Consider the following 27,492-nt stretch of genomic DNA (forward strand, 5'->3'; position numbering starts at 1 on the left):
TGATATGCCTCACCTCCATCTGGGAAGGGGCCATTCCCCTACCTGTTCAATCACTATAGTCCATTTTTCCTGTCAACCTGACTACCAGCGAAGTAAATCAATATATGTGCAGCTCTACTACAACTTTCCATTATACAGAAAATCCAAATACTTTGGAACAATTTATTAACCTAAGAAGCAAGTTTTATTTTTATTTATTTATCTATGAACTAATATTAAACTGTTAATATAAAAATATAAAACTAATTAACCATAAAACATTCATCAATAGATAGCCACCTCAATTTCTGCCTCATTTTTGTTATTCTGCCACCAAGAACGCTCTCAATTTTTTTTATGTTCCAGGGTTTGGCTTAATAAAACCTCTTTTGGCTGCTGCAGCAAGTCACTAGAAAATACTATACTTCTACGTAACTGTTACTTTGTAAATACTTTGCAAGGTACATTCAGTTTTAGCCCACCTTGTAACAGTCTCTTGCTGACAATTCTAGGTGTAGGGTAATGCATAAATGAAATTGCTTTCCATTTCAGCAAAGCAACGCTCATTCTGTTTGGAAAACCGCTAGTGAACGTTTTCATACCTTGAAGTCCTGTCCATCATTTGAACTCTTTTTTCCAGCTTCCCTTCGCGCATGCTGCAGCAGTGTCTGCCCAATCACCTGCTCCATATGCTGCTGAAGAAACTGAAGAGCTTCTTGGATTTCTGTGACTAGCTGCTGGTGAAATTCTAAATGGATTTGTTGTGTTTCTTCCTCGAGCTTCTCCTCCTCTTCCAGAATGTGGGACTCCTGGTAATCAGACAAAAATATAGTACTGCCATTTTAAAAGGTTGAAAAACAACTTCACTTTAAAAGAAAGTCCTATACCCATTCAGAATGTTACTGCTTTAATACTTAGAATATTCTTTTTTATATATATAAAAATATTGGGAAAGGTCATGAACGTGTTTAATAGCACTTGGAAACCATTTGCACTCTTGGCATATACAGCATGCTGTGGTGATAAGTTCTACAGCTTATCCACACATTTTTTAATTTTTAACCTGCCATCTAATAGCTTTGCTTGGAGGTCTCTTCTTTTATTAGAAACAAGTGAAAAATTGTTCCCTACTCACATATTTTATGCCAGCTTTAAAACCTATGATAATCCAGAAGATACCTCTGTTTTAGGCTGAAGAGTTCTAGTCTCTTGAAGTCTTTGGACCATCCTTGCCATCATTTTCTATGCTTCTTTTTAAACGCACTCTCCCTCTATGCTCTCTTTAGCACACAATAGTATACACTCACCAGCACAACCTGTTCTGTCTGCGTCATGTGTATTAGTCTTCCATAGATTGCCATCTATTGAGTTGCTGATGTCCTTCTTACATTAATATTCTCATTTAAGGCTAAATAACATTAAATTACTCTGGGGGATTTGACAGTACCTATTTGATGCCCTCTTGGAAATAAGAAATGCAAGTAGAAAAAGAACCTGGTCTGTGCATATTCATCTGTCGAAAATAAGTCTCCCTATTAACGATGGGTTATTCTGACATGTCTTCATTTATAGCTTATACATATGTTTTTGATTATTTTTTTAGACAGCCAGAACTTCATTAAATCATTTCTCTTTCTCTTTTAAGAGACCTAATGTCATGTTATCATGTCCAAGCTAGGATTCTTTAGTGTTTCACATTTTATATGAAATCAAGACAGACATGACACTGTCTACCAATCTATAATTAGCCCAAGCTAAAAGTTAAGTTTAGTTCAAACAACACAGCATGCTAAAACTCTGGCTGAGTATCTGTACATTAACCTTTTCCTTAACTCCTTATAATAGGTTCTAGTTTCGGAGGTTGTTAGTAACATTGTTTTGTCTCTGACTTTTCACAATTCCTCAGTTAGGCCCTACTCCTTGGGCAGCAAGGATCTTACACGTGTACTGTTAGGTACTTCCTTGTGAGATGGGTTTGAGCTGGTGTTGGAAAGAGGCTGTAATGGAGAGAGGCCAAAGAAACAGTAATACCTGGGGACGTTTCATTTTTGTTAGGGAATGCAGTGATTGCATCAATTAACATCCCTGTGGGAGCTAAGTGAGAGGGAGTAGTGGGAAGCACATAAGAGGAATGCAGTCGTATGCATTTGTATTATTTTATATTATATTTCTTCTGAAAGTTAATGAGATTTTGAGATTTTCATACTTAAGAGGAACTACTTTAACAGAAGTATCAAACATGAAAATGGCAGCTGACAGAATTTCCTTATTCCTCTTCCAAGTGGAGAATTAGGGGGTTTATTATGCAAATCAGAATTAGAGGGATGCAAAATATCTCTCAGCTAATTACACAGTGACAGCATGGAGCACAGAGCTGCAAAGTCTTGGATAGGTTCAACCCATATGTGCAGCAGCAGTGGGTTGGGCAGAGACTATAACTGACACCCTCCAGGAGTGTCCTCTGAGGCTGAAATCTGAAATTCCATGGTGTTCTAGGTAAATGTCCAATGCAGACAGGTAAATAACCAACACTTGATGGATTAACCCTAAAAATTACAGTCACAAACAGATCTGAAAGCAACTGTGGGAACATCAAGTCTAAAAATCCATTAAACCTTCTCCCATCTCCTTGACCTCCAGAAGCCAGATTATTTAGAAGGTGGTCAGGGAAATGGATACTGAGCATTTCATGGACAGAGGAGGAAGAAAGAAGAATGAAAAATGATGGCAGTATAGAAGGACTTGCTAGGTCTGGTGGAGGGAAGAATTTCTTTGGATGCTCAAGTAAGAATTATTCAAGTGCGTATTACAATCCCTAGCAGAATTAGTAGGTGTTTATTTTACTCCAAAAGCAGTAACTTGTGTAGAAGTCCTCTATGTATGTTGGCATGCCTTCTTTCATTGGTATTTTCACATAAAATAAACAGCTAAACAAGATACGATAACACGTATCACAGCTATCCAGTAGATAAAGGAGGTATTAGGGAATTTAAAATGTCTGCCCAAACTAAAACAGGAACTCTCGGGCACCTCCTATGCCAGCAGTGGGTACATTTTTGACAGAGAGTATTTTCCTTTCTATTTGGAACTTGAACATTTTTATTTTTTGTCATTTTCTACGGCTACTTCTAATGCCAGACATCACAGCATATGAGACCTCTGGAGAAAAACTACCTGGACACTGTACTTACCACTGCCTTTTGTAACTGCCACTGGTCCTCATCTTGGCAGGGGTAGGATCCCTTCTGCAGGGCATGTTGTTCTCTCAGTTCCTGAAGCAAGCTCTTCTTTCTGGACAGTCTCATGCAGGCCAGGGCTGCCATTCCAACTCTTCGGAGGGTTAACCTTCTGAGTACTGAACACAGCAGAAGCCGATGTTTTTGCAATATATAGTTAACAGACCTGTAAAAGGGACCATTAAAAATCAATCAGATAACCTGCTTGCTGATTTGGCACACTTGTGTTCATCAGTTGATGATGACAAGTTACTATTCATTCTATATAATGTCTTCTCATACAAAGCATGCCTTGGAAAGCTGTTCAGGTGTGAAGAATGGGTACTGCTGCGATAAACTTATAGTTCTGTTGCACTGAAGTTAAAAATAGGAAGAAAACAGAAAATCTATAATTACATAACAAAAGGGTTGGTTTTTTTAATAGGAGACTTGAAATAAGATGAAAATAGAATGTAATCAGCACCACAGGGAAGTTATTTCAAGAAAATGCAGGACAGCATATCCTTGGATTAACAAGGAGGCACACTCCGAAGAGGCTAGTGTTAGCTGCCAGGGCAGACATGGCTGAAGCAAGTTTGTGGTGAATTTTAATCAGGAGAGCAAATTTAGAGGTTGATTCTGGACCAGGTGAGTGAAATCTGTGTGCACATTTTTGATGACATTGTGCCTGTGTATATACAAGGCATTGTAAGCGCTCTAGATACCTAATGTTGGGAAATATTGCAGTCGCAGAACGTGAAAATGTTAAGTTTGAAGTGAAAAGTAGATCCAACATACAGGAGTGCAGTGGCAGTAATGCTAATATTCCATATAGACCAGTTTTCAAATGCTCTGATCTTTGGTCATGTGAAGACCATGGTAAATGAAGCCATTTGTTATTGTAAACAAAACAAGCCAGGTAACACAGAATTGTGGGGTTTTGAGAACCAACTCTATCAAAGAAATGTTAAGCTGTGAGATAAAACTAAAAGTTTCCTTGGTGAAAACCAACACAATGCAAGAGAGGAATCGTTATCATGCAAAGTGATGGTCAGTGGTACTGTAACAGCAGAAAGCAAGGGCAGAGCTCAGTGGTGCTGGACTGAACATTTCATCTTGAAGAATATCCAACTCCAATGTGACATAAAGAGTGCAAAGAGAGGCTGGTTCAAGATTAGAAATCACTCACAAACATAGGAGTATATACACAGAAAGAACACTACTTGACAAATCACAGAAGACTCTTTCTACTTACCAGAATTCATTATATCCTTGGGTTTTTTTAGATACTCAGACAAAAACTAGAGTAATTGCCTCTTTGTCTGAAGATGCTCATAATCCCTCAACACTGCTTTCCACAATGTAATGTAGACAAGTTTTTATCTGTGCATGCAGCAGTGCGTTTTTACCTCACTGCTTACTGACAAAACTATACTTACTCATCACTGAGGCACCCTAGTCTGCTTACGACACCTTGAATTATCTTCTCTTGTTTCTCAGACAGGTGCTTTTGCATCACAGCAGACAGAGCATATTCCTTTATCCATAGCTAAAAGCAGGGGGAAAAAAATTACAATCATAAGATACACTGCTTTCAGTCATTCTAGTCACCCCATTAGTAAACAGTGGTTTATTAGATGTTATTTTGCTAAAAAAAAAACCAACCCCCTCCTCCCAGAAACAAACTCATGCTGACTTAAAATTATTCTACTTAGGACTATTTTTTTTCTCAATGATCAAAGTCTTAAACAAAGCTCACTGAAAAGAAAGAGTGGCTTTGCACTGGTTTGGATCAACCCTGAGCTGTCTCCTACAGATTTTCCAGTTTCAGCAACAGAGGAACAAGATACAAAGAGCACAAATAAATTTTGTGCCATAAAAAGCACAAAATATTGCATTGACTCTTATAAGCAAGTTGCTTTTTGTTTGGGGTTTTTTTCACTAGTAGAAAATGTAATTGTTATTTTCACTGAAAAGAATAAAGATACCATCTTCCATCACACTTTTGTGTATAGTACAGTGTTGATGGTTAGAAATGGAGGCTGCATGATCAGGTTTATGCAAGTTCACAGCTCCTTCAGGGTGATATTTAGATTAAATAATTTAATCTTTGAATGTTTTGATGGATTTGCCATTAGACTGTAAACTTTTTGGAGATACAGACTTCAAGATTTTGTTTAGCATATTGCCAGAACTTAGTAATAGTTTTGGAATAGTAAGTCATAAGATGAAATGGTTGTAAGGCCCAAACTCCATTACTGTGAGATTAAAAGTATATTTTAGGCTACACTGGCAGCTGGATAAATGCAGGTTGCCTGCAGACACATGCAGAGCCCTGAATTAAATACAATACTCAGGCTCTCTGACAGCTTCACTTCATGTTCTGGCCTCATTCAGAACATGAGGGACTAAATTTTCTATTATTGCAGACAGCAAGGTTTCACTAGATCAGTATGCCTAGCAAAGAATTAGATATGCAATCGCACAATTGTTAGTGTCAGGAATTAGGAGTGGTAATGGGCCTTCCTACAGGATTTCATAGTTTTTTCCTTGGGAAGCAGTGACTTGTGCAGGAGAGAGGCTTTATCTGTGAGCACAGAATGAACTCCCCCTGAAGTGCAGAACACCAGAAACCACATAATCTTTGGCTTTAAAATAAAAATGTATTTCTTTTCTGGATAGCGCTTTCTCTCTTGCATATACAGCCACACAGCTAATTGACCCCCCTCCATGCAGAAAACCTTACCAAAACACATGCTCCTGAGCAGTACGCCTGAGAAAGACGGACGGGCAGTCAACAACAGGTGACAGATGGAAAGAGTACAGGTGAGCATGAGAAGCACAGCCTGAAAGTCTGTAGGGTGCTGGGGAGCCCACCAGGCTGCTCTTGGAAAGAGCCGCAAGACATATCTGTGTAGCCAGACCTCAACTGATTTGATTCTTAGAATCACAGAGCACAGCCAAGCACAGTGCCTTCTCTGACTGCATGCTGCTAGTGTCAAATTAAGGTCTATCAGGCCTCCAGGTATCATCATGACAGATGGCAAAAACTTGCTTGCAGTAATAACTGCACCAGTATTTCCCTTTAGCAGCTCTGTGGATATGGCTTTCTAGTGTTTCACACCTCTCTGCATAATGCCTCGTAGACTCATCGCATTGTGTATTTTAATGTCTCTTTCAGCAGTCAAAAGAAGGGCTAAAAATAACATTTTACCTTCTAGAAGGATTTCCATTTTCAGTGAGAGACAGGCTGTGGCTCAGATGTGGCCTCCCATCAGATTTTGGAGACCTGGTTATTCACTGAGAAGTCGCTCTTGAAGGGCCTGTCTGTGCACTTGCTGTCAAACAGCATGAGGGTATAGACCACCAAGACAGAGAGGACAGGAGACATCTTCTGAATTACAATTGGAACGGTAAATGATATAATATTGCAGCCAAGAAAACAAAATTTAACACCTCTGCTGCTATCAGTATATCCTATGCAAAAAGGTACTCAGGATGATAACAAAGACAGAGATCGCAGTCTTTACTAACAGTTTACTTCTGTTTAGGGAGAAATAGCCTAGTTCTGTAATGATGAACAGTTTCTTCTAAAGGAAAAGAATGAGTCGCCTTTTCCATTTAGAGTGCATTTAAGGTAAACTGTATGCAGAATTTATATAAGGTCTCTTCACCTCCCTGAGACCAATGGAAAGATCAGAATACAGCAGTAAATCCCCCTGGCACACAATTATTAAACTGAACAGCACAAGTATATCAGCCATATAAGTAGGAAGAGAACAAAGAGGAAAGGAGGAGAACTATTACACATTTAAGAATAAGGAAGACTGAGATCTGGACAAAATACTAAACCAGTGTTTTCTCTCAAAAGTCTCTTCCTAATGGGAAGATGATCAAGAAGTGAAGGATCAGAAAGATCAGCTGGGAATACACAGAATATTTTATGTTTTATTGGAAGAAACGCTTCAGCAGCTCACTGGGATGGGATGTGAGGGCTAGGTATTTTCCATCTCCGAAATACTAGAACTCATGGATACAGGCACAAATGCACCAGCAAAGATCCTCTGGGAATCTTAATTTGAGGCTGCTGGCGTATGGCTGAAAAACCGCAAAACAATTATTTCATCAAGACAGATGGAAAGGTCAGGCTTTGTGCTGTACCAATCTTCCAATGCTGGGACAAGTTGCCAGGTGTCTCTCTAAGCTTTCCTGATCTTGGGAATGGCCTTACTTTGCTCGGACACAGACTCAGTGGCTGGAACAGAGCTCAGGCTCTGATTCCTGCATTTAACCAGTAAAACCAGTGACAAAAGCATGGTAAATGTGGAGTAAAGCTCCAACAAATGAATGTCTGGCTTCCCGAAGAGTCATTCCAATGGCTATGAAAAAAAGAGTATAAAGCAAAGAGAAAGAAGTAAAATGCACACAGTGTCAAAACTAGTAAACAGATGCCAGTTCAGCTTTCTGGGCGTCAAGCAATGATGAGGGAATGGATGGAAATCTCACCCCTTTTTACTCTGTAAGTTTCTTGTTTTGCTTCCTGGCAACAAGACCTGCAGCACTGTTAATGTTAGGTATTACTCTCCGGCAATAAAGATGAGGAATATGCCTTTCATAGGTAATGAAGTCCATAAAGTATTTTGAGTTAGATCTCAGATACAGCAGCAAATTAGATCCAAGTAAAATCACTCTTTTTCCTGCAACTCTCAGTTTGACATTTTTAGTCCAGATTATTCAGGAAATCGAAAGAAAGCAATTTCCCTCTAACAGCCTGTAGATGGGGTGCAATGCACACAGAATGCCAAGCATGTACCTAGCCTGGTGCACACGTCTGCTCCCTGTAACCGCCACCCAGGCAGGAGAGGAGAGCTCATCTACAGAAATCATGAGGTAGGGGCTATGTGGTAAAATGCTCCAAATTTATTTTCATTAGTTATTTATTCCCATTTGCCTCGCTCACATCCTCAAGCGTATAAGGCAAAGTTAAATATGAAACTGATTTTTTATTTTCAATTGTAAAAGAGATTCTGTTTCCTCAAAGGACATCATGTTCCAGATATGTATAAATGCTAGGAAAGATAATCTAAAAAAAATAATATGCAGTTCAAATAAATGAGAAATATTCCTTTTTGAGCCACCTTGAAAAGCTGACATAAATAGCCTGGTGAAAAACCCTTCTGGTGTTAGAATTCCCAAGTCTGTAAAGCAGGTGACTGCGTAACTCTTAGTATAGTACATTATCAAGAGGCAGATGGAAGACATATCTGCTGCTGGAAAATACCTGATAAACTGAAAGGCCTGTCAATATGAATGTTGATTTATGGATCTCCTGTCATATTCAGCACTATAACATCTATGTGATCTCCTAAATGACATGATTACCTGTCACAAGCGTCCAATCTCTCTTCTTAAGGTGGAAACCAATTTCTCCTTTTTGTAGGATGTGTCAGCTTACTGCTCAAATGTAAATGCTGCTGCGTTTATACTAAGAAAGGGCTGAGACATGCACTTTGCATTTGAAGGTAATATAATGGGTTGTGTGATGTTTTTCAGGCTTTATACAGGAAAATCTGCCAGCCTAGCTTTGGTGGACTAGCTGTCTCCCTGCATGGTCTCTTTGGAAATACTGCAGACTTTTTTTCCAGTTTAGTTTAAACCACTTCCAGAAAGCCACATGTATTAAGTTAAAAGAGCTATTTAAACTCCTGCAAAGTATATCATCTTGAGGAATCACACATTTTCCTGCTAGAAGAAACCCTTGTCTCTTCTAGAAATTTATCCCACAGAATCACTTGTCCTTACAACAGGTCTGTCTTCCGCTCAGGAAATGTTTATATTGAATAAGGCTCAACTGCAGTGCTGGTGACCCAGAGACCAATGTGAGAGCTCTGTCATTGCTAACTGAATTCCTCTATAGCTCAGTAATTACTGTTAATAATGTCAGCAAACCCTTTATTCTGTTGGTTTTTTTTTTTTCCCCGCTAGGAAGTCATCTGCTTTGTATTATGAACGCTACGGTACACTGAAACTGATGGAAATTCAACATTCTAATTCAAATAACCTATGCCTGGGCATGACTGCAAGGTCTGAATTCACATACAATGAATCCATCATACAGTGCTGCCCAAAGAGCTACTATCCAGCAACTGAGTGCTGGAGATGACCTAGTCCTACTAATTCCTTGAGAAAAATTCCCAGGGTGTGGTTTCTCCAATCAATACTGTGCTCAATGACAGTAACAGGCAAATGCATGAACAGCATTTCTGGAACAGAACTTCAGACCTGAAATCTCCCCCTCTATGGAGAGTCTTGTAGCTGTTAAACTGCATCCTCTGTGGCCCTGAACAATGGCTGAGGTTCAATGGGACAGTGGGAGGACCAGAGCAGAGGTGCCCTAACATGCACTCTGACTTCTGAGGCTAACGAGTTGCACACTAGAACCTCCTCCTTCTCTGACTGTGTTTTTTAATGACAGCAGATACCACCATGGTGCTTTGGGCTCCATACCCTATGAGACATGCTTGTAGGTCACCTACTAGATCAGGCTGCTCAGGTCATTCACATACAAAGCCAGGCAATTTGTGAAACCTTGATGAATGTGAGAATGAACAGCAACCCAGAAGTTTAAACTTGCCAAGTCAGGTATTGAATCCAATCCTTGATAAAAAGGTGCAAAATTAAAAAAAAAAAAAAATGAGGTCAAGACATTGTTTCATTAATCACTGAAGGTATAGCTATGCCAAATGCAAACACTAAATGCCAGCCAGCAGTACCAGAAAACACAAATGCCTGCCTTTAACTTAAAGCACGTGAGCGGATTCACAGGCATCAGTAGTCAGTCCCAAGCATATTTCAGTTTAGTTTGCTAGATATCCCTGTGACACAGAAACAGAAGATGCAAGAAGAATTGTTTTTCAAAATAGTTGAGATAACAGGTGAGTTACAATAAAGTAAATACAAAATTATCAGGGAGGTGCATGTTGGTATAACTCCAGACTAAGGAAAATAGAGAAGAAAAAAAGGAAATGGCTATGAATTGCCAAGAAATAATTCTATTTTTGTATTCCCAAGGGTGTTCTAAAACCACCAATCAGAAAACTGCTCTACCAGATTTAGTAGGAAGCCCACAGTTTCCTGAATCACAGGGCTTTATGAAAGAACCCTAAATACGAGTGGGTGGAAAATTTAAACACCCTACAGCAGCAGTAAGTAATAATTAGGGCCTCAACCAGTGCCTTATTAACCATGTACTGGATTGTCCAGGCGCTTTGGAGAATGAGGGTAGGAAAAAGTATGATTTTGCCAGTGTTAAAGAACTCTGCCAACCTTTTAAGAAGCTCCAATTACTCTATACATTGCAGCACACAATATAAGAACCGACACACCTTTGTATAGACAAGGTCTTTCTTTGCCTTAGCTGTATTAGTCTTCAAAGCGGTGCTAATAGAGACATATTCACTGCATGAATAAACTGAAGGTGTATTGGGTTCCAGCTTAATGCTGAAGATACCTGTCTCTGCATTTACTGTTGTTGCTTTCCTCCTCTAGTGTCAATGCCCTGTATGCTGAGCACAAACAGATCAGGAAAGCTGGATGTGTTTCTTCACCTTCTCAGAGTGAAGAGTTAGCTTTATATAAAGTGTGTATCATATGTTTCCAATTATTATAGTATTAATATATAAAAATTATTAAGGAACATTTGCCGTTGTAAGGCCTCCTTTCCTGTAAAGCACACTCACATACACCCTCTCCAAACAGACCAGATGAAGGTTCTTTTGAACGGTTTCTGTAGATGCTCAAGAGCTGAGGACATCAGGCAGCAGCCTTGCCAAAAATTGTTTATATGCTGACAAAGCTGTCAAACACTGTGGACAGATGTCTAGTGATTACTCTCTGACTCCTCTACGCAAGTCTACACGCACAGCATCTATATTCACTCCATACTGCATGTCAAACTGTCCATCCCAAGTCCAGACCTGTGTCTAGATCTGGGCTGTGTATTTATATACAAAATATTCCCTACAGAGAAGTATCTTGATAATTTTTTTCCATATCTCTGTTTTTAGACCCTAGGGCCCCAGAATGTAATACAGGTCTTACTTTTTTTTCTTGCAATAGCTGCTCCTGGAAAAGCTTCCAGCGTCTCTGGTGGTGGGTCTCCCATTTCTCCAGAGGGACCAAATTCTCCTGCCATTCCTCTTTCAGAAGCTCACATTCTCTTACAGAGAGGCCGGTCACAACAGGCAGGATCTGAAGAAACAGCTCCGTCACCAACTCTGCTAAAGCATGGGAAGCTTTAGAGTACAATTCCTAATGGAGGGACAAAGAGGGACAGAGAGAGACAGGTGACAAAGTGAACCCTGTGCCAGTCCTTTGGAGCTGTTTCACTGCAGGTCTCCATGATGCCAGTGAGAGAACCATGTCCCACTGAAAACACTGGGCCAGTGACTGACCCCCAGAGCTAAAATCCAGTGCCACTAATGCTTGAGTTAAAAAGACCAGGTTTTGTAGATGGAACAGTTTAAATGTTTTGGTTCAAGGCACACAAGGTCATTTAAAATGCAACAGAGACATGAGCACATGAGACCTGGAATTCTACCTGCTGCCCACATGCAACTGCAGTACAAATAATATCTTGTTTTAGTGGCTATGGTGATGTGTTAATAAAAATACTTATTTTGCAAAGTACTGTGGAAATCCGATGTAGCACAACACCTCATAGGCACACCTTCAAAGGTGCTAATATGAAATGAATGAAGGCAAGAAAGACAGAAGGGTTAGAAGGGACAGTACAGCTTTTAGTTAGGCAAAACTGACATTAGTCATGTTAAATAGTTGGTGCTCTAAGATATGACACTCTTCAATGCCTGAAGGACAGAATTATTCAAATTCCTTCTGATGCAGCACAGGTTTAAGCCTAGGAAAACAAACATCTTCTGGTGGTTTTATTTCAACTAGTCCCATATGAGCGGTTTTCAATTGCTGAAGCTGTTTCACCCACAAGAAGAGTTTGGGTGATTTAGTCAGATGGCATCCAAGCTAAAAAGTCACAGAATCATAGAACTGTTCAGGTTGGAAAAGACCTTTAAGATCATCAAGTCCAACTGTTAGAAGTCCAACTGAATTAATTATTTTTTCTGTCCTTCCCCTTCTCTTACCCATGGACGATGGAAGTGTATTCACAAGTGTTTATGTTCTACTTATTTACTAATGCTTTCAAAGATACATTTCATAAAGGTAACTGCAAATAATTATCCAAAAAATAGTCAGATGTGCTTTGCCAGATCAATTTGTAGCAACATACTTGGTAAGTTGACTTTAAATATGTGTCTAGATCTTCTGCAATTACAGCCTTTGAACACTTCAAAGCCCAAGTATAGGCCAGAGGTCAAAGTCTGGCCCTACTTATTCTATTTATTTCTTCTGTAGTTTCATTTTTGCTATCCTTCAACTTAAAGGACTGGGGCTGCATAAAGTTTCAGGCCACAATACATTACTTAAAATATAAAGCACTCCTTTCTGTGAAGATGCAATGTAAGTGAAAGAAACTAGAATCTAGCAATACTGACCTCTGAAATGTTATGTTTCTATTGTTCAGAACATATAATTTCACTGTCAGGTAACAGTGATGATACCAGCTGTATCGGCAAACTTGCTACAATTTGAGATAATCCCTGAGGAGGAGCGTGGGTAGGTAGCTTTCCCCAGTAGAAGAGAGAAAACAAAAACACATTGGAAAGGTCACACAGACAGTTCAGTACTCGAGCAGTATGAAGAGCTATTTTTGGTGTGAGTTCCACATGATCTTACCAGTCCAAAAAGCTTTATTGCCTGCCTGGTTTTGCTTTCATTGTAAATAAAGTGTTAGCCCTTAATATAAGCACTATAATATAAAATTAATAAAAACACTTAATATTTACTTCTTTAAATACAGCTAATATTTTTAAAACTCTTTTCAGCACTCCTGTTGCAAGAACAAGTCAATTCTTCTAGCTGTTGCCTTCTTTTAAATACAGGTTTAATTAAAACCTCGTAAGTGATTAAAATCTGTAATGTCTCAATAGAAACACGGAGATATTTATCTAGATGTCAAAAACATTTGTCTGCAGCTCATATACATGAAAAGTTCTAGCAGACTTGTCTTTTTGGAGAGATACACTGGCATAAAGTACTATTGTGTAAGAGCCCATTCCAACTGCTAGATGTGGTATTATAAAAAAGAAAATACAACCAAACCGGCCCTTCCCCCCTGCCCCCCCCCCCCCCCCCCCCCAATGGAAAAGGATGTTAAATTGCAAAGTCAGGAGCTCAGAAACAAAGAATGAACAGAACTTAGGTTGCATGTGAAATCTAATTCTGTTCCCCTGTAATAAACTGGGGGCTCACACACTATTTCCACATGACCTTTCTCTGTTCCATGTTTATCAATACCCATTGAATGGATAGAATTCCTAAAAATTTTTATTTTGTACTTCTCATTGATTGTAAAATATCCAAATTGTGCACTGAACACTAAATTATTATTTTCCTCCTAGGATCTCTCTAGGATGCTAATCACCATATTAATTAGCTGTTTCACAAACAATACATAGCTTATCTTAACAGCTCCCTGCAGTAACCTCTTCTTACGGATAAAGCTGAGGCACACTATCAAAAGCGTTCACTACACCTTCAAGATGACCTGTCTTGATTTTTTCCACTCTCTTACCCGTTTATAAAGCATGCAGGATTTTCAGAGTCCAGCTCCCACTGGCTTTGTTTCATTTCAGAAGTGTTCTGAATTCTTGTAAATTGGGCTACAAGTTTCTGAAACTGGGTACTGGGTGTAAGTATAAGAATTAAGTCAAAGACAACAATCAGAGACCTAATTTCTGGTAATAATTCTCCCATTTCTAACGATTGCTCGCAACACAATCTGGACATGACAGTATCATTAGGGGAACATTTGCTACACAGGTGCATCCTATGTCCCCTACTCCTTAATTCTTACAGTTACCAGTTCCTGTTACAACAAGAGGTAGGATTCACACGGTCTGAATCATCTGTGTAGTCGGCCTGGCTTAGCTTGCCAACACTAATGAAAAATGGTGTGTTTGAATTCTCTCTTCTGCTGCTATTTATTTTAAAACTCAATCCTTCTGGGATTTAACATAGGCTCAGAGATCCTATGTTTCTAATCTCTGTGTCCCATACAACATTTAAAGAACACTCGCTCCATCTCTGTAAACCACCTTCTCTGAGCTTTACTAGCCTTTCAGGACAAGTTAACTCTCCTGCCTATACTGGGTGTTCAGGTATGTAAGAAACTCTCTTGGTTCTGAAATAGTTCAGAAGCAGTTTAGAGGTGCCTGTGGCATCTCTACTGCAACCTGAAAAGATCTCAGGCAGGGTGTTAAGTAACTATTCTTAAATAAACAGTTTCACCTATGGCAGCAAAATCACTTTGCAACTTATTTTGCTGCAGAACTGACAGCATTTCCCTGGCATATTGACAGCTCTGTATTATTATTTACCAGGAAATCTTTTGCCCAGAACATAAAGAAGCTATTTTGTTACGTGCCTTCATGCCATTTTGTTTGAAAACCAAGTGAACAGAGTTCTGCTTGCACTCCCTGCAGCTTCAAATTACACTGTATACTTACCCTTGGCGCTGCCACAGTGGGTATGTAGTTACTGAGGAAAAACCTGACTAGGTCCTGCTCCCACAAAATTACTTACCTGCATCACCTCACTAATGTGATGGGCCAGGTTATCATTAGATAAAAATGCTTAACTATTTGTTTGCAAAATAATGCATGACCCTCTGCTGAAAACTGGTGTATGAAAGGACAAGAAAGTGAGATCAGAAATCCAGAAGCAGTTTTTCAAATCACAGCCCCTTTAAAAATGAAAATGCTGGGTGAATACATGGAGGGGAAGCAGGACTAAGCAGAATGTTCTTTACATCACAGGAATGTTGCAAAATGGCACACAAAGCAACAGGGAGCCTGGTCAGGTACTCTATGTCCCCAGGATGATGATTTTTAACAGCACTGCAAACTTTTTGTTTAAGTTCTGTTAAAAATTCTACTCTGACATAAATCCTGCACTTACTGGTCTCATCTGTGGTCCAGGATCACAAAATAAACCACTGTCAGTCATAACTATCAAAACACTAACTTCTGTGTTTAAGGAACTGCTGGCCACACTGCCTTCTTTAATCTGAATACACAATCGTATGGACATTAGACCACAGGCTGTCCTTCCAATCCAGACCCTAACACAACAGCGTGCTCTACCCAGAGGACATACCACAGGTACAATATGATGGCCACACTGTTTAATGCAGCACTTCAAAAAAAAGTAGTGGAACGGTGTTTTCAAATTTGGTAGGGTAAATGGTTAAGTCTACTTTTAGGAAAGACTGCAGATATGATTGAATACTACAGCTAACAAAATAGTTCAAAACTATTCATACTCCAAGGAATGTACTTGATCTGAAACAGTAATAAATTCTGTCTGTGAACAGGGATGGCACACTACATATTATAAAACTTATTTTGCACAGGAAAAAAAAGAAAAACACTAAGAAATCCTACCACTTCCAGGATCTTCTTTTTGGACTAGAACCCCCACAAAATAGTTTTTACAAGCTTCCTGATATGCCATCTCTTGGTTTTTAGAACTTTTACTTAATGAAATTTATTCAAATTGATTCCATTAATAGAATAGCTGATTGCAGTGTTGAATGAACCTGTTTGTACTACCTGGCAGTCAATCTCAGCGCTTTTCAAAAATTCTCCAGAGATATTCATCAAGCATAAAGAAATAACATGGGGTATATGCAGAAATAAAATGGGCTCAGATTAAAATGCTAAGTGCATCTGAACTTCAAACAAAGCAATAAAAATATAATTTTGTCAAAAACCAAGGAAAGTGCACAGTTTATCAGATTTCACTACAGAACCAATGAACAATGTTAATGCTTTCCCTCAAATACAAATAATTAAAAGGTTCCTACATCAGATGAGAATAAAGTGAACAGTCAAACTGTGAAGCAGAAGATGTATTTAGAGAGGCTGCCTGTACTGTATTTTACATGCTAGCTACTGACTAGTATATATTATCTCCGAGAGGCATCTGCACAGCTGTTTATTAACTTGTGATACAAAAGCATTTAATTAAAATAATTTAAATTTCTGGTCAAAGCTGTAGAATATTCTTGCATGTATCTCCAGAAGCTCAATGGCTAGGATGCTTATTTAAGAGGCAAGAGATTCATCTCCCAGTCCATGTTGTATCTTATTAAGGACATAGATTCAATACTCAGATCATACATCCCATAAATACTTCAGACATTCCTGGACACCACTGACTACTAGAAAATACTTCACATTATAAAGTCACACTAAGTGGAGAAAAGCTGATTGCATGTACTTTTTCCCCTCTTCCACATGAAGAATTTTGGAAATGCTAATTGGAAAATGAAAGCAGCACCCTGCTTTTCAGCATCCTAAGACCAATAAAACACAATGACATTGAAGTGATCCTCAGCACAAGCTAATTAAAAAAAAAAGTTTTTTATTTCCATGCATTTAAAATGGAGGTTCATTGAAATTCTAGTCTTGCCCCCTCACTGGTCCTTGATTTATTCAGGAGGCAGTTTCAATCTTCTCTTTCTGTACAACCTTCTTAGAAATGTGCCTCTGTAGATAAGGTTATGCCCTTTACTAGATCTAACTATTAATAAATGGTGGATCCATAAAGAGGTAAAATACATTTTCTCATGCAATAAGGCAAGAAACAAACTTCAGAATGAAGGCTATCCAACCTCACGGATCTTGTATCAGCTTTGACTGAAATGACCAGATCAAATTTAATCAGTGCCCAAACGCAGAACTAAACTGAGCTCACACAGTAAGAGTTCACAAATTTAATCTATTAGATCATGCTGTCTTTCAGCCTTTTCTGGGGTAAGTCACAAGGCATAATTTCCAAAAGTGAGCATCTGAGGTGGAGGTCTCTTGATATGGATTTCCATCTGAGACAAGACAAGCTGTGGGTGATTCCCCTTGAAAAGAAGCTACCTTTTGGTACCCCAAACTGCAGTCCACTCTATGAAAAGCATTCTTAACCATATCTCATGTTAATGAAATTACAGAAGGAAAGAAATAACAGAGTAAGTCTCTGAGAAACTGTACTTTTCATTTTAACAAAAAAAAAAATCCCCTTTCATTAACAAAGGAAAAAAATCAAATACTTTGCTTCAACCTCACCTTCATGTTTACCCATTCATAAAATGTTTATTGCCTTGCCTGTTGATAATACTCATTACTTAATAGCTTTTAGTCTAAATTCCTGTGCATTTCTATGTTCTGTTAAGTCAAATGAAATAACATTCTGGTGAACTGCTATCAGTAAATGGGAATTATAAATGACAGTAAATTGTGTGTTTTCGTGGTTTTGATGTTAAGGAAGAGGAAAACTAATTATTTTACCACGGACTATGTAATTCCTAGTTGTAAATTGATTTCCTTTGTGCAACCTGCATGTCTATCTGTTTTCTTACTAATGAACTATTCAACCATCAACCTCTTAACTTCTCCTTTCCCTACTGAAATAAGTAGGTAGTTCCATTCCCCCACCCCACCCCCAAACAAACAAACAAAAAAGGAGAAATAAAAGATTAAAGGATGGTGAATACTTCATATGCTAAACTCGACCGACTTGCAAGGAGCTAGCCTTTTCTTTTGAAGAGATCATGAGAAAAGAGAATCAGAATAGGACATACAGGGGGTGCTTTTGCTACCATGTAAATGAAAATTGCAGTAAAAACTTCGCAACTGAAAACCTACCCAAGCCAATACAAAACTTACCGCAGCACAGCATCCCTTGTGTAGAGGGTAATTCTGCAGACTGTGTTTATGAAAGCATTAGTCTGAGCCATTCACTTACCTCTGACACAATTCCTCCTTCAGTTATAATATACTGTGATAATCAAAACCACTTGCCCCTAATTCTTCAACTTGCACTTCAAAAGTAAGTTATGAAGATAGTGTCTAGACATAGACTATTCACCTACAGCATACTATTTTAATCCACTAGTATGGCTGAAAAGTCCCACGTTATCCTCCAAATATAACTCATTCATCCACTTCAAGCATCAACAGATTCCATTGACCTTGGTTAAGTAATTTTGATTGATCTATTCATGTGTGCACAAAACAAACCTACTCAATTATTCTATGCAAACACAGTCAGCTTCCAGATCATTGAATTTTTACATATTTATTCACCAATTTGGATAATTCTTTGATGTATTGTAGCACTTGCTAGAGGGTTATATAAACCTATCTTGATGAACCCACAAACTGTTTAAAAGGGGAAAAACTGACAAAATAGAAAAGCCATAGAAATTTGAGAAGGGCTTAGAAGAACCTTGTGAGAACAAAGTAAGGATCTTGTCCCACAGGTAAGTGACATCTTTTCTTCTGTCCCCAGGATATTTATTAGTTACCTATTTGACCACATGTTGACCTTTCCCCTATATTTTACTATCACCTCTTGCATTGAGGTTATCTTTCTACTTATTCATGAAACTAAGTCTGTCGGGCTTTTTCCCTGCTTGCTTATACAAGGACAAACCGAGGTAACTGTTGAAGTAAGTCGTCATTCTAGTGCACAACTGCTGGAGGAACGGAGGGCCTAAACTTAGTATCACATACAAGCCTTGCCAGGTTGTTTTCCCTTGAAAAAAATAAAGGTAACAGACTAAGGACCACAAGCTTTGGGCAACAGCAGGGCACTTGGTCAAGTGAACTTATCAGAGTGCAACCATTGAAAACTTTGTACTGGTTGTCTTCCCTGAGGATTTATTCTAGTTCATCATCGACAGTGCAAGTTTTGATAGAGTACTTAAATGGGGGTGAAAGGTTTAGAAAGTTGATACAGGATGCATGCACCTGCATGCTCTGACAGTTGCTTTGAAAGTTGCTGGAAACTGTTCTTAGCTGAAGAATGCTGAGAATGCCTGAGAATGGGACCTAACCAGCTAACTGGGTATTATCCATCTGTCTAACACTGGTGCTATCACACTCCACACATTACTGGATATTACTCCATATAGTCATTTGTCTGAATCAATATGGCTGTTCTTTACTAGGATATGGGTGTTTATCTGATGAATTGCATTACTGATGATGCCCCAAGGACCATGAAAGCAAATTAAGAAAACAGAGGGCCTGGATGTGTTAAAAAAGACCCCACCGGGGTTTGGGGTCTGCTGCCATTAATCTGACAAGTGTGGTGTGATTCATTCCAGTTCTGGGGGTTTCCAGCTGAAGTCAAGATGGCAATGGGTGCATAAGCAGGAACTTGTCTGGAACGCTAAATCCTGTGGGTACCGGACAATATTAGATCGTTCAGCCCAGAAGAAACAGACAGTATTTGTAATCCTCGGCCAGTAGAGAGTATGAGCTACTTGGAAGAGGGAGCATACAGGATGCTACTGCTAAATCTAATCTTGGTTATGGAGAAATTGTGTTTCAGATAAGTTTGCCTCCTCTTGGATTTAGGTAATTAGCTCCTAGTAAGACATCTCAGTTTCACTTCCCTTAAATGCAACAGCTATTTAACTTCCGTGTGTGGGAAAGCATAACTACTTTGTGCAGTTCTGCAAGGCTTATTTTCACGTGCAATAAAATATAAAGTGGGCTGAACTCTTAAATATTTAATTACTTCTAGTATTTTCCACTCAGACTATGTTTACAAATGTATGAATGCATCTTTTTAAAATGTCTTGCAGTCTATCTTTGGATGTCTGGTGGTCCACAGGCTAAGGAATATTCATCTAAGTATCTGTGGAGCATGCCAGGGTGACTTCAGAGAGTTTCAGTCAGTTTCTTCAGTAATATTGCTACGATTCTTTTGCTACTATAATGATAAAAAAGCAACAGAACAGAACTCTCTCCTGGTGAATTTCTTTTCTTGCCTTCTAACTTACTTAGTAACACATGCTTGCAGCTATGGAAATATGGAGATTAAGTGAACAATAGAATGTTTAACCAAATCTTTAATTTAACCTTTTCCTTGGTCACGGTAGAACAAAAATTGCAGAGTCCAAACCTTCCAAACGAGCACAAGGTAAATGACTATCAGTTAAGCTTCAGGGAGTACAGACCTTCTGGAACGACAACATGGAGCACTGCTCTGTTTGTTGATGTGCCCAAACTAGCTGGTTCAAATGCAACTGGGACATAGGTTACAGTGCAGTGCTGACTACTGCCATGTGAGGGTTGCTGGTACTCAGCTGGTCAGTCTAATGTTTGCTTGCTTAGGTCTACCTGAGCTGCAGTCACATCACTGCACTGGGGAGTATCTCAAATCCCTGTCGCCCTCCCACCGTTATCTTGCCTTCCCACTGGTAGCAGTAGATCCTCCTAGCAGAGACCCAGAGAAACTAATTGAAGGGGCAAAGCTTCTGCTTGTCCAAGGTGCACTTCTACTGTGAAAGTGTGGTGGAACAGAGAGAGAAGCAAAGGTGTTGTGGTTGTGAGATGCAACTCCTTCCCCTTAATGGTAAATCTACTTTTGCTTTTATGCGCCAAGTAACAGACAACATGTGTAACTACTGCACTTCCCTCACTGCAGAAATCAGAACAGCTCCATCTACCTACAGCGGAGCTACACTCATTTGTATTTTCTATTCTTTCTAGCTTATGCTGCTTATGAGGTATATTCAGAAACAGTCTGTTCTCCTAAAACTGACAATCTGTAGTATGTGTATTTAGGGTTAAGGGGAGAAAGTGCAGCTGTTCATTATGTTAAATATCACAATAAAAATGTTTTATTAAAGAAAAAAGAAGGGGAAAATAAGATTTGTGGACCCTCATTCAACAGATGCCAGCTGGATCACAGTACTTGCAGTTTTTCTTGTCTGGCTGGCAGTGTTTGTTTGGGATAGGAATAAGAGAACAGCTATAATATGGAATGTAATGGCTTAGAGATGGGTGAATTGGTAGAGTTCAAGTTTGTACAGCTCTCCTGGCAACTTGGCAATTCCAGAAACACTTAATTCACCAAACCGATTTTTCTTTAATGGAAAAGAAACCTTAGCTAATAGTGCTTAAAGAAATAGGATTTTCAGTTTGATCTTAGTGTCACTAAAGCAGCGTAAACAATAAAGGAAAGCAATATAATTCCACAAATGAGGTGAAACTATGCAGGGTAAAAAAATTCTTTGGTCTCCAGAGACTTCAGGTGAATTGAGGAAGGGGGTGGAGCAGTTAGTAACTCTGGAGAATGGACTGTATAGTAATGCACAGTAATATCAGCAGACATGTTGATTTTTCTTAAATTAAATAGTTTTGCACATTTAATCCACCCTTATTCACTGGCATAGCCCTCCAAGCAAACTTTACCTTTCTCCAAAGTAGCAGTAATAGTTCTCAAATACTCTGTTGCTTGCACTATTGCATAAAACCACGGCAAAACTATTTGTTCTAAATACAGTGGCTTTATTTTTTTTATCAACTCAATCTGAAAACGTGCATGTAGACTAGAGCTAATTAAGATTGTGTGGGTATCTTATCCTAATGTGATAGGGACTACAAGTTTCCATAACACCCTGATCTGGTCATAATTAATCATGACAAGGATTCTGTTGAGCTGAAAGTGATTAGCTCCAGCCTAATTAAAGGTCATTGCTGGCTACAGCTTTGGGCTTCATCAGATAGATCATGTTATATATTTTTTCAGTGCAGACAGAAAATCATTAAAGATGATGCAAAAGCATGAAGTATCTACATATTTTCCAAATCAGTAATATAAAGAAGTCTAAAAATATTACTTACACAAAAGATCTGAACTTATTTCAGGGAATTAACTAGCGTCAAAACAATTTCTCTGAGAGGAAAAGAGATGAGAAAACTATTTTTTGAGATGTAGTGAAGTTAACTAAGAATAGTATCATCCTACTGTGGTGCACAGGAGATAATTATGCTACATAAAAGAAGTCTCTCTCCCAGTAGTAATGCCAGATGTTGTATGCTCTCAAAGTTATTGTAGCCTTGTCAGCCATGCAGGCAGCATATTTTGGCAGACCACATAGGCATTTTCTGACTAATGTGAGGTTAGGAAATGTAGTGGATTGGGAAGGTAGTGGAAAAGGCAACCTAATGTGGAAGATTGTCCTGTCTCTATCTCCTGGTTTGCCAGCCTAGCTTCCTGGAGCTGCCATGATCTCTCTTGCAATTCCCCAACCCTCCCAGGCTCTGACATTGTGTAGCGAGGTTAGAGGATCATGAGAATTATTTTACTAAATAACACATATCACTAGAGGTGGTACCTTGTAGAGATCTGCAACAGCCTCAGTGCTCTTGAAGTCATCCTCCTCCTCCAGTTCCCACTGTGCTTGTCGATGCTTCTCTAGCAGCTCATGGTAAGCCTAAAAGAAACACAATAGGTATATTTAAATAGCTGGAAAAGTTTTGATAGCTTTTTCTGATCCTCCCCTTCCCTGATCTCCTTCCCATGTATCATCACAGCAGTGTTTATCTGAAACTGTGACTCAGAGGGAAATGAAACTTGCCTTATCACCTCAATTTGAGCATATCTAGTCTTGAGTATGAAACTCCCTAGCCTCAGCAATTTGGGATTAAATAATATGTACTAGTACTGGAAATTGTGAAATTATCTGATTTGCAGCCTGCTTTCCTGTGTATGAGTATTGCTTCATCACAGCCAGTACTATGAGGTGCAGAACAGCCATCAGATACCATCATCAGACACCTTAGTTACAGTAGTATCACACTGTATAGGGCTTTTACACTGGGGTTAGTCACCATGTCCCATGGTGCTCCCTAAAAGGCTGATCTATGACTTCGTCCAGATTTGGTCCTTGGTCAGAGACTTAAGAGGGTGCAATTATTTTTTTTTTCTTCAAGCTAGGACTGTAATGTGTTGGCATCCTCATGTGATGTAATGGAAGACTGAATTTCACAGGCAAAGAACATCCCATTCTATAGACTAATGAGTGGTCTTATACATAAATATTCCATATTTTGATTTAAACTACCAAGTGCCCTCTCACATTCCTGTGGTAGACATGGCTTTCCAGGTATGTCAATAGGGTTCTTCTAAAGAGCATGAAAGTGCTCATAAACTCTCCATGTTCAGGTCATTCTTGTAGAGGTGGACTTGAAAATTCACACTGATGAAATCATAGTTTAACACGGAATTTGACAAGTTGATTGCTGTAACTTGTATGCCCACCGAGGTAGGGCTGAGCAAGACTGGGTTACCATAACTAGCACTTTTTGGCTGTGTGCTTCACTTGATCATCCCTGTACTCTCTGCCAGTGAAAAACAAAATGAAAATGCTCCTTTTTCCAGTGGAAACATAAATGTAGGAGGCAGAATGATATAGGGACTCTAACCTTTACTATCTAGGTCATTTTGTCATATAACAAAAAAACCTCAGTACTGCAGCAACAAAATCATTACCATCCAACTCATATTCAGAAGAAACTGATGCAAAGAAAATTCACTGCAAAATCCACCTTCTTCATCGGCAACCACTGAAAATTCAGCAGTAAGGTCAGATACTGCCGAGGCTGCTACCATGGTTGCATTTTGATGAGATGTAGGGGGGAAGCCAGAGAAAAGAGTGCACTTGATGGCTACAACTCTGGGCTCATGGTGAGGATTCAGGACCAACTCCTTCACTGCTGGTCTGGCTGTGAACCATGAAACAGGTTTAAAATAGCTTCTCAATGTTGAGGGGATTGTTCGCAAAAAATAATTACCGGATAATTTAAGACAAACCATGGTAGCTGTAGATATATACAATTTCTTCTTATGCTTCAATCAGTCTCTGGACTCAAGACCCCATCCATTCTGGGACAAAAGGCTTTCTCCACTCTGGCACCAGCAAAGCTTAAATTTCTGATTTGTCTTACTATTTGCACACAGGCGTTTCATAATACTAAGATTCGGTTGTGTTCTGTCCTGCAGCATGAAGTGCAAGTTGTCTATTCCTGCTCAACTTGTCATAAGTAGATCATTAGTCTACAGTTTAACTAAGCATATTTGTTAGCTTTCTAAGGAGTACAGAATAGAGCACCTCTTGCACAAAGCTGTGTGACTAACTTTGTCAGGGAGAGGTCTTATTACAGAAGTTCTAAGCTTTGTTTAATGAATTTGGGAGGTGTCCAAGAATTCTGAATTATGTGTGTAAGGAAAATACATTCACAAGTCCTCAGTGGCTACAAAAACGTGTGATAGAATTATATAGTCTCAAGTTATGAAAAGACAGAGGTAAAATGTGCTCTGCTGTTTTAAAGTGCCTGAAACCTTTTGTTTTCAAGTTAGGTGTTGCCAGACAGATGTTGCATACAAGAACAGTAACTGCATTATCTAATTCATACAATATAATTAAAGAACTTGGCCCTGCAGTACAAAATTGCAGTGTTGAGATCAATAAATTTTGACAGTGTGCCACAGGAATTTGGGTCTTCTCATACAGTAATTTATCTACGTTATTAAATTTCATCAAAAGTTTAACACTGCTGGATGTAACACTTTAACCGTTAAACTATTTCTTTTCATGAAAATTGAGGACTGATTTTTTTTATTATTTCTTAGTAACTGGGGTCTGTAGTTCTCAGCAGTTATAGGAGTTTTCCAGCTCTCAGCATTTACAGCTAAGAACTCTGATGTTGTATATACATTCTGAACAACAATAAAGCTGTACAGAAAATATGGCCAAAAAAACATTACACTGGCCACTGTATACCATATTAAATTATCTATTGCTAGCCTTCTCTAAGGTATTCAGCCAGCAATCACAATGAGTTTTTCCTCTGCTTATGTGAAATTTGATAGTCTTTTGAGCCTCAGTAACCTCACCCATAGAAAAGCAATTAGATTAGTGCAGTCTGCTTTCTTCTGTAATGCAGGCCAGATACTTCCCTCCACAGATTTCCTATATTGAACATATAGTATCTAAGTAAAAGAGATTTTCCAAAAAACATGCAATCTAGCATTAACACCCTTTAGCATTTTGTTCCAATGTGACAACACCAACACTGAAGAAAAAGTCTCTAAGAAAGCTTAGGCAACAGGGGATTTCACCCCTTCCTACCTGTGCTACTGTACATGATTCCCAGGAGGTCTCAAAAATCCCAACTTTATGGAACTCAGAGAAATCTGCAATATATTTGGCCTTAAAAACTAATGGAACAGTGAAATTAAGCTTTTACATGCTCACCTTAAGAAAATCATGAACATCTTCATTACGAAAAGTTTTACTGAGGAGACTCCCCTGTTCAGCTTTGTGTCTGTTTTTGAGCTCTTCTCTCTTCTTTGCACGGCACTCCAGTTGTTTCAAGATCATGTCTTTACTTTGCTGCATACATTCTGGAACATAAACCACTGATGATTAGATACCACAACTCCACAGGGAGAAAGTAGCATCTGCTACTGTCACACAACATAAGCGCACAGAAATCTGTTAGAGAGTGAAACAGGCACGTAATTACCATGCAGGATTTCATATTTGACTCCTACTTCGGACTTTTTAGATGTGAACTTTTGGGTTGTTACATGGCACTTAAATCCATCAGGGTTTTGGATCATTACCATCCTGCACCCTCCCTTTCACTGGTGCTTCAGAATGGAACTGGTGCTTTTGATGTGCTGCCTCCGCTTCATGTCTCATTGCCTCTCCACCTAAGAACTTAATTCATTTCCCCCCACTCACCCTGTCCCAGACCAGTACTTCACTCCTGACACAGACAGCTAAAGGGGAACACAAAGAAATAGTCATTTGTGGCTGCTGTTGTGCCACCACACCAAGCTGCCTTAACTATAAGAAATTACTTTTTGGAGAAATAAAGTAATACAGTACTGTAGCACTAGCATGTTACTTATTCTCCATGCTAATTTACTGTGCTTATCCACAGGCTGATGGTGCAGTGACAAAACACTTGAAAGTGCATTGAAAGTACAGGAAAACCTGTAATAAAAATGTCATCTGAACAAATGTAGCAACTGTTATTTTTAAACACTACTTGACTCTCCACTACTTCCTTGTTTGCTTCCTAGGAGCAGTCTTGCTGGCCCTGTGCTCTGCTTGTGAATTACAGGTACAGTTTAACTTAATGTATTTAGGAGCTCATAACCAAGGTCAACATAGACTCTCATGTGAAAATGCTGCACTCCAGATTTTGTTTTATTTTTTAACACATTTCATTTCTATCTAAACCCAGGAGGTTGATAATGCCCTTTTGCACAGGCTGTACTATAATATATAGCTATATATAGCTATAAACACCTACTTGGCATAAAATCAAGGCCTTGACTGAGGTATTTTTGCTCTGGAACAAGAGAAAATTGACAAAAAGTGGGGAAAAAACACCCACAGATGTATGCTTAAGGAATGTTAGTGGCTGAACCTATGCAAAGACTATGAACTAGGTACGCCAGTTTTAGAAGCAAACGTCCATGAAAATCTGTACCACAATATACAATTCATATCAGAAAATGGTATCAGTGAATGCCAAAAAGTGAATGAGCAGCACTGCAGCAAGAATATACTGCAACAAGACTACATTAATTCTGACTATTCCATCCACTGAGCTCTAACCCAAATGCCATCTTACTAGGACAATTTTCTTTAAATACGCCCACAAACAGCAGAAAAGGTTCTGGAAAATGTGTTAAATACTTCTCACTGCTTTCTTTTTGGCTAACCATGTACTCTTAATTTTCCATAAGCGCTCATGGGAAGCACTGAGCCCTTGATACAGCACCTATTAGAGAAGTTGGGCTATGTTTCTCAACATCTTGTGCAGTAGGTAACATGCACAGTAACACAGGGAGAACCTTAAATCAGTGGGTCAGTAGCTTAGACTCTGTTACAATTGTGTACTTTACAGATAGGAAAGGCGAAGGGTGGAAGAGGAAGAGACTTAGTTTTTTGAAATATTTTAGTCTGACATAATACAAGAGAAGTTCACCTGAAGATCATAAGCTTTAAAGATATCTTTTCACAAGAGTGACAGCACAACTCTTTTGTGTTATCTTCTGGCTCCACATGCTAGCAGGAGATCATAAGATGGTATTCTGCACATATACAGCTCTTTCTGTTCCTAACACTAGCCAGTACCACGAACAATGTCAAGTACATTAACAGTAAATGAAGAAATCTCACAAACACTTGGAACAAATGTGACTCTTCTTCAATTTTCAGATTAATGAAATAAGGTATAGATTATGTGAACTGTACAGTAACTTCATAGTAATGCCTGGAACAAGACCT

The 27,492-nt window shown here is 38.9% G+C and overlaps 1 protein-coding gene across 6 annotated transcripts in view; it reads right to left on the reverse strand.

The window, feature by feature from the left end:
* The window catches only part of EVC (EvC ciliary complex subunit 1), a gene marked incomplete at its 5' end in the record, with an annotated part of 80,962 nt that overhangs the window by 35,878 nt on the left and 17,592 nt on the right, over positions 1 to 27,492 (reverse strand). For 4 of the 6 annotated variants that reach the window (XM_080373419.1, XM_080373418.1, XM_080373417.1 and 1 more), the window contains 6 exons: positions 582 to 788; positions 3,171 to 3,381; positions 4,634 to 4,743; positions 11,295 to 11,504; positions 22,519 to 22,617; positions 25,441 to 25,589. In XM_080373419.1, the coding sequence (XP_080229545.1) occupies positions 582 to 788; positions 3,171 to 3,381; positions 4,634 to 4,743; positions 11,295 to 11,504; positions 22,519 to 22,617; positions 25,441 to 25,589 (986 nt within the window). Of the gene's footprint in view, positions 1 to 581; positions 789 to 3,170; positions 3,382 to 4,633; positions 4,744 to 5,940; positions 5,968 to 11,294; positions 11,505 to 22,518; positions 22,618 to 25,440; positions 25,590 to 27,492 lie in introns of all 6 variants that reach the window. The other 2 variants (XM_080373416.1, XM_080373420.1) reach the window with 1 other exon arrangement.

The sequence above is a fragment of the Falco punctatus genome, assembly GCF_963210335.1.
Source record: "Falco punctatus genome assembly, chromosome: 1".
NCBI classification, from domain to species: domain Eukaryota; kingdom Metazoa; phylum Chordata; class Aves; order Falconiformes; family Falconidae; genus Falco; species Falco punctatus.